Source organism: Platalea leucorodia (genome assembly GCF_965183815.1).
Source record: "Platalea leucorodia genome assembly, chromosome: 9".
Taxonomy (NCBI): Eukaryota; Metazoa; Chordata; class Aves; order Pelecaniformes; family Threskiornithidae; genus Platalea; species Platalea leucorodia.
The window spans coordinates 41,939,726-41,947,869 of NC_138831.1; the positions used below are offsets into that span (position 1 = coordinate 41,939,726).

General features: G+C 39.5%; 1 protein-coding gene across 1 annotated transcript; it reads right to left on the reverse strand.

Annotated features, from left to right (window-relative positions):
* Window positions 1–1,350: 1,350 nt before the first annotated feature.
* Window positions 1,351–7,347, reverse strand: CFAP161 (cilia and flagella associated protein 161; the record flags this gene model as incomplete). Its single annotated transcript, XM_082321377.1, has 7 exons — window positions 1,351–1,537; window positions 2,481–2,554; window positions 4,291–4,449; window positions 5,255–5,339; window positions 6,632–6,867; window positions 7,036–7,125; window positions 7,285–7,347. 7 exons carry the CDS (start codon window positions 7,345–7,347, stop codon window positions 1,351–1,353), a joined length of 894 nt encoding a protein of 297 aa, XP_082177503.1.
* Window positions 7,348–8,144: the final 797 nt, after the last annotated feature.

Below are 8,144 nucleotides of genomic sequence, written 5' to 3' on the forward strand. Positions count from 1 at the left end.
AGCTTGAAGACATAACATGTTTGGATCAGTCCCTTCTTCTGTGAAAGTTTAGTGGTTTTGTTTTAGTAAAACTTAAAAAGTTTTATTTGACCTTTATGAGTATTGAAGATCTTTGGAATCCTTTTTGAGAATCAAAATTTATGTAGTATTTTACTCAGAAATTCACTTACTTTGTGCAGAGAGAGCCTGCTCTTGTGATACAATAAGAAATGGAATATGTATACGCGCAGCTTAACTAAATGGATGTAATGGAACATCATACATTAAGAAGATTCTCCATGGTGCTGTTTCAGCTTGCATATAAAGACAGGTAACTGTAGGAAGAAATGACACCTGTTTTCTATGTCTTTGCATCTCATGCTTGGTTGATTTTGTTGTATAAGAAAATGTGAGTTCCAGCTGAATTTTTTACTATTCTTGGGCCATTTTTTTCATGTGGATTCTCTGGTGCCTAATTAGGTATAAACACAGGCTACCATCTTTTTCTTATTGGATAAACTTCCACTGTCTTTTATTCTTTTTTTACTTTGGCATTTATTTTCATGAAACTTGTGGGGGCTTAATTTTCTTTGATAATTTTACCTTGCTGTCAAACTTGGTAGAAATGATTATGGATTGAAAAATTATGAGCGTGGGAGGCAAATGGAACACGGTGACACATGAATAAGGCTGTCGGAAGTCTCTAGTTTGTGTCACTGTGCTCAAGTGCTCGATTACTTGGCATTTAAATGTTTAGAATACATGGACAAAGGTAAAAAACCTCAATTTATACCTTTTTTAATTAATTCCCATAAATCTGAAGCCAATCTTGAGAGAAAGAGACCTCACTTGTGATTTTTTTACTAATTGGCAACATTGTGCTAGACAGAGTGTGGAACAAGCTCAACAACCAACTTTTTTAGATGAACTTTAAATGTCAAAGTACCCCATGATAGCTTGCATGAGTTTGGTTTTCAGTGTTTTGGAAACTGTACACTCATCCTTTTAAAAAGTATGACACTGGTTTGGTTTTGGAAGAACTGGTTAAATACACTCTGAAGGCCAGTAAGGTAGTGAAAATATATTAGATTTCCTGGATTCTGTCATCTTTTGCTGTCAGTGAATGAGAAAATGGGAAAATGAACCCTTCCTGATTCATGAATTCTTGATGTTGTGCATGGCTCATCAAATTTGATTAGTTTTTGCCCACTGTATAACCTTGATGAGTTAATGAGATCATGCAATATTACTAATGATAGACGTTCATTTCCATTTTTAAAACAAACATTTCTGAAACTAAAATCTGAACAGAAAAACCAAGAATCAGAATCTCATCAACTTCTGTCGGCTGTAGTCTGGGATTTTTATATTCTATGTCTCTTCATGAAACTCTTTCTTTCTGATCCCGCCTGGGTGAGGGTTGGGTCTATCAATCATTGTGCCGTCCTCATCGCTGGGATTTCCAGTAACTATTACCCAGTAATTCTTATCTTCTTCAGCTTTATGGGAGTCCAGGTAAGTGTGACAAATTACTTCGTATTCTTTTCCAAAATAAGACCTGCAAAGTCAAAGCAAAGGGGATGGGCAGGGGGAATTTATACACAAATTCAGCAAATCTGCATTATCTATAAATTGTTCAAAGTTTTCTCATGTTTCTCTTGGCTTATTCAGAAATATCACCATGCACTTTCAAATATCAGACCCGTACAAGAAACACAATAGCCCACTTTGTTTCCTATGAATAATTTAGGAATTTGAAATCACCTTTCTAGCTTCAGAGCTAAAGCAGCCCCATCAGCATAAGGCACTGATACACCAGCTCAGTCTGTAGAAGCTGGTTAGCTTCTCATCACCATTCACATCACCATTTCTCTCTGACTGAGGAAGGCTCGGGCTACTTAATAACTGTTTCAGCCTCAAACTGTCAGACCTTGTTTTATCCTCAAAAACCTGATACAAATCCTCAGTCAGATCTTGCTCAGAATTTAATGGGAAACAATTGGTATACTCCTTAACAATGCTTAATCAATATTAATTTAATACATGTATATTAACTTGAATTGTTGGATTAACTTCAATTTGTTGAGAGATGGATTCATAGGGACATAAGCAATATACAGTTTTATGCAGTGTGGTTTTATTTAGTTCTCTTACTCCTTACTAGTTTTTTTCATATAAAAAATAAAAACAAAAAAAACCAACTGTAGTTGCTCAAGATATTCAAAGGGAGAAAGACCAAGAAACTAGAGAAGGCTAGAAGCAGGATGTGATATGAATTAAAAAAAAAAAAAAAAAAACAAATAAGACTGAGATGATTGTCTGCAGCATCACAGTGGCACACATTACAGCCCAGAAATAAAATCAGGGAAAGGAGAACGTGCATTCTGCGTTCTTTTCCATTTCCTCAGTGCGTTCCTAAAGCAACTATCTTGCTTTTTACAGTAATTCTTGATGTTGGCACATCATTATGCACATCCCTGCCAGTTATAAATTATTCTTACCTTGTCCAAAAGTTCCTTGGAACAGCTAAGCTCCGATTAGTACGGCAATGAGTAATAATCATTTTAGAGTTTGCCTGGAAAGAAACCAACAAGGGAAGACACTTCACAGACATTCTTACACTAATTTTAGCTATTCTTATTCAAATTAAATGCTTTTATTTACTGCTTAGTGTAAGCCCACATTGCTCTGTATCACTCTGAGACTGCTGTACATTGATAGCGAGATATTTTACACCCTATCAGTTCTCTATACAGCTGTCTTAACAGCTCAGACCAGCCAAATGCTTAGCTCTCAGGTCAGACAGGTTCTCCTGTCCAATACATTCCATTCTGTTCCCTTGTGCTGGGCACTTCAAAACAAAACAAAATAAAATAAAATAAAGTCAAGCAAGTAGTAGAGATTCATTCCAGAGGCCTGTGCCATGAGGCTAATTCTGCTTACAATTGATATTTGCCATATGAGAGATCCAGATGGTTTGGGGACACAGCCTAGAAATGGACCTTTATATTTTACCAATTTGCAATTTTTTATGTATAACAGAGTTAATTTTTAGTCACTCCCATTTACCAATACTGTGAATAAAAAATGTTGTCTTTGACAATTACATAATTTTGACTGTGTTTATCAGTGAGCTGATTCATGTAAATGGGTCACAGTTCAAGGCTGTAGAGGAACAGTTATATTTGTGATATTTTGCTATACACCCAGCACTTCAGGAAGCCTAGCAGTTATGTGGAACAGGAAAATACTGCATCTGCTTAATGTATTTACAAAAGGCTAAAAACCTGTCATGGTTTAACCCCACGTGGCAACTAAGCACCACCCAGCCACTCACTCGCTCCCCGCCTCTGGGATGGGGGAGAGAATCAGAAGGGTAAAAGTGAGAAAACTCATGGGCTGAGCTAAAGACAGTTCAATAGGTAAAGCAAAAGCCACACACGCAAGCAAAGCAAAGCAAGGAATTCGTTCACTCCTTCCCATGGGCAGGCAGGTGTTCAGCCACCTCCAGGAAAGCGGGGCTCCATCACGCATAACGGTTACTTGGGAAGGCAAACGCCATCACTCCAACGTCCCCCCTTCCTTCTTCTTCCCCCAGCTTTATACGCCGAGCACGAGGTCACAGGGCGTGGGACATCCCTTGGGTCAGCTGGGGTCAGCTGTCCCGGCTGTGTCCCCTCCCCACTCCCTGTGCGCCCCCAGCCCACTCGCGGGTGGGGTGGGGTGAGAAGCAGAAAAGGCCTTGACTCTGTGTAAGCGCTGCTCAGCAGGAGCTAAACCATCCCTGTGTTATCAACACTGTTGTCAGCACAAATCCACAACACAGCCCCATGCTAGCTACTGTGAAGGAAATTAACTCTATCCCAGCCAAACCAGCACAAAACCACATTTCAAAAAGCATCCACTTATTCAGATGCCTCGGGCTTTTTTTAAGTGCTTTTTAAATTTAGTGTACGAGAGTCCTTAATTAATCACAGCTCCTAATATTGGAAATGGAATTTAGTGCTCAGAAGTCCTGAAAAGCAGATCCCAAGTACTGCATCCTCACAACGTGATAATGTTGACCTTTAAAAAATTCTGATGAGAAAAACTGAGCAAGTCAACCTCAAAATGAATACCAGAGCCTAATAGTTATATATGCAGATTCCCTGGTTAAAGAGATTGTTCATTCCCTCTCCCCTTTCCTAAAATTACAGGTCAGAACTTACATAAGGAAAATATATGACTAAAATGGACACAACTTTTTTCTAAGTACTCCATCTACTGTTTCAATTAAATCTTCATAACATTTTCTCAGTTTTAATTTCTTACAGGAACTGGAAATCCCTCATATTCAAGACGCAGCCGTGGATCCAAGAAGGTAGCTTGCCAGCAAGTCAAATAGGAAAGCTCATCTGTCAAAAATACTTGCTGAAGGTAAGATTTTTTAGCAAATCTTGTAAATGATTTATGGTCACTTGCTAAATATAACTGTAAATAAAAATATATATTAAGGACAGTAGAAATATAAAAGAAACAAGATATGTAATTTTTAAAAATATTTTTCAACACAAAAAAACTTCTCTTGGCTCCTGAAAAATCAGTCTGCCAAGCTAAAGCTACATATACAAAACCCATAACATAGATTCTATATTGTTCATAAACTCATTAAGTAGCTATTCTATATTGCATTCTATATTAATTTAAAATTGAATTTACATTCCAAAGATTCTCTCTCATCAAAGTAGTTGTTGAGAGGAAAAATTTTTTCAAGTTGTGGTGATTTATTTTGAGTGCCTGTGTAACATGTAATATGTTATTTGCTTCTAACCTGCAGAGGGAAACATTAACATTTAATAGAAATTTGCTCTCTCAGAATGGTAGAATAGTATGTTACTTCATACACCTAGTATAGATGTATCTTCACAAGAAATGACATCTTCTCATTTTAGATTTATTTAAACAAAAAGTAAAACAAAAAACCCTCCCTCTAATGAAGAATTATTTCATGATTCACAAGCTAATTTTAATTTCCTTTTTTCTTTTCTTTTTTAAAATCTCTGTCCAGTCATTCTGGCTAACAGCTCCCTTGGCCTGCACACCTGATCTCAGGCAAGTTGCATAAATTTTCTAAATAGGTATTGCTTATCTTGATCTATGTATGATTCTGAATCTGTTCTGTAAGGCTAAGATGTTGAACCACTGTACAGCTTTATATATATATATATATATATATAAATTAGGTGCACACTATCAATATATGCTACCATTGCCATTTGCAACTTTATTGCCTTACCATTTGGTCAGAAAACCCTCCTGTTGTCCCAAGAGCAAAATTTTGCCCAAATCTAATTGGTTCACCCACTGCAACTCCATCAACACTGTTAAAATTGTAAAAAGGAAGAGAGAGACATTCAAATAATCAGCTTTACTATTCTGTTTTGTTTTGTTCTAGTTAGGTCTTGTGGCAACACTTGTATTAAGTTTACATTTAAAAATAGATAAAATATCTTAAATGAAAAGACATTTTATACTTGACTTACTGGTTAAAATATTTAACAGAATAGAAACAGACTGTATTGATTACTTTCTATGACTTACTCATTAACATGCAGGGTGGAAAGGTAACATCCAATGAAAAATCAATGGGAATTCAGCACTGAGGCCCACTTTAAAATATACTTAATACAAGCATCTGAAAAATCACAGACTTAAAGCAGAACAGTGTGTGTTTGTCTGTAACTTAACATAAGTTGCTAATAATATATGTAACTGATATTCAATAATTTGGTTCATTACATCAACATATATGCTGGTATATCCCTATTTCCAGAATGATTTCTGTATTTTACATTGAAGAATCATTAAATTAAGTGCTAGGCTTTCTAAGTATATTCAGTGTAAAAAACTTATGTAGCTGATGAACTTAGTTAATAAGGGACTTGATAGCATTCAGTGCCAACGACTCTAAGATCAGACAGCAGCTAAGCAAAAATATTTTGGTTGTAGTTCTAGAACGCCTAAATTATGCTCTTGGCATCAAAAATCTTTCTTAGGTCTAACCCAAAGTGTTTTGCCCAATCAGGATTATATGGGTTAGTTTGTACTCTTATGCACTATTATTATTGTAAAATACATGCACTGAGGCAGAGCCTTCCACTACTGAGCAGGACCCTGTTCTTCTGTTTCTTCTCCCACGAACAGCAGGAATGAAATACGTCTTTGAGAGAGAAAATATGCTGTTTGGTTAGGGGTTTTTTTTAGGACAACAGAAACACCGTCCACTTTGTGTACAGCAAAAGCATTGACACAAATTTCTGCTTCAGAGACCTTACTTGTAGGAGCACAAATAATAATACTAAGTGCTTTTTGGACATGTTTTGTATTTTACAGTTGAAATATGACCACATTAAAAACAGCTGCAGAGTTTACCAAATGATACAGTGAACTCGATTCTGTTTTGACACCAGTTCTAACTTCCTTGGAATTATTCATGGTAATATGTGGAGCAGAATCAAGCTTAATGCACGACCCAAGTTAAAGAGTCTTTCTTAAATAAATTAATCTTACTCAAATTTATTTGTATATTAGCAAACTTCATTGCGTATATCTCAAAACAAGATACTGAAAGCTAACACAATAATTGAAAACAACTCAGAATAAAGTATCAAACCTTAAAATAGAAAAAGTATTTCGACCCACGGGGTCCACACTCTCGACTGCGCTAACTCCACAAGGGGCTTGCAGCGATCTGGCCGAATACACGGATATTTCATCCAGATTAATTGCCAAAGTCAGCCTGCTGCACACTCCAGGGTAATTCTCCACCGAAGACTTGTTGTCTGGGTTCAAAAGCATCACAGTGTCTCCAGAATGAACAAATCCATCCTTAGACACCGACAGCTGTATCTAAATTAAAATATACATATTTTTTTACAGAATTATCTGAAACTAATAGCAGAAGTATTTTAGCATATAAAATGCTAATCCATAGCATTCTTAATGCATAACAAACACTAGTAACAGCTATGCCATTCTATATGGAGTCATGATTGATGTAATCTTCTTAAAAATTACCTTCTTTAAAAGATTATCTTGAAGTTTGTTTATTTTCTGTATTAAAAGTTCTCCTCGTTCTCTTTTATGCATGAAATCCCTCAAGCGGTCCTGCTTGCAAAGGAGAGAGGGGGTAGACATGTTATCCAGCACTCACAATCTCAGGTTTAAACTGAATGTCAAGAATTAGGGGGAAAGACCGCGAGGCGAAGAGGCAGCCGCGGCTCCCCGGGAGCCAGAGAGGAGAGAAGGGCCGGGGCCCACCGCTACCTCCTCCAAATACGCGTCCTCGTTCCAGTTGCCGATGAGCACCCCGGGCCTGTAGGCGGCCATGGCTGCCGCCTAGGCCGCGCGGCGTTCGCTGTCGCCATGGCGATCGCTCTAGCTCGCGATTGGGCGCTGGGCAGACAGAGCCCGCCCCCTCCCTCCCGCTCCCTCCCGCTCATTGGCGGGCTCTGTCTGCCCAGCGGCGGCGCGGCCCAAAAAGGGAGGGAGCGAGCGCGGCGCGGGGGGAGCCTTCGGGGGGGGCGGAGCCTTCGGGGGATCCTGAGGGGAAAAAAATGCAATAAATGTTAAAAGCAGTTCAGATAAGGCGACTGCCCCTCCCTGGGCATGCCCAGCGTGGGTGGGGTTCGTGCGAGTGGCACACTGGCAGGCAGGAGCAAGCCTCTCGAATTTGTGCCCTCTCATGTACCCGCCAGACCAAGATCTAGCAGGGAGAGGCCTCGGCAAGTCAAAAAAAAAAAAAAAAATCCATGTGGATTCCCTTGTGTTTTTGCCCAGTCCGACAGGAGCTGTGCAAGCAGGAGGCCTGCTGTCCCCCGGGGCGGCTCAGCTGAGCCCCTACCGCCCCGCAGGGCCGCGCCGGGCGGGCAGCCGTGCCGCCGGGCCCGAGCAGCTCCCGCTCCTCACGCCGGTCTGAGGGGCTCTGGTCGCGGGGCTTCGTGCTTACGCCGTGTCGGGTGTCCTTGGACGTGAAAGTACTTCTGTTCCTCGTTCAGTCGTATGATGGTACGGTTGCACAAATGGAAGATGCTGAAATTCAAGAATTTGAGCCAAGCTGTAGTCTTAGAGCGGGGCTTTGTTTACAGTCAAGTAGCCTTCTCCACCCTGAATTGGTCAAGGCGGTG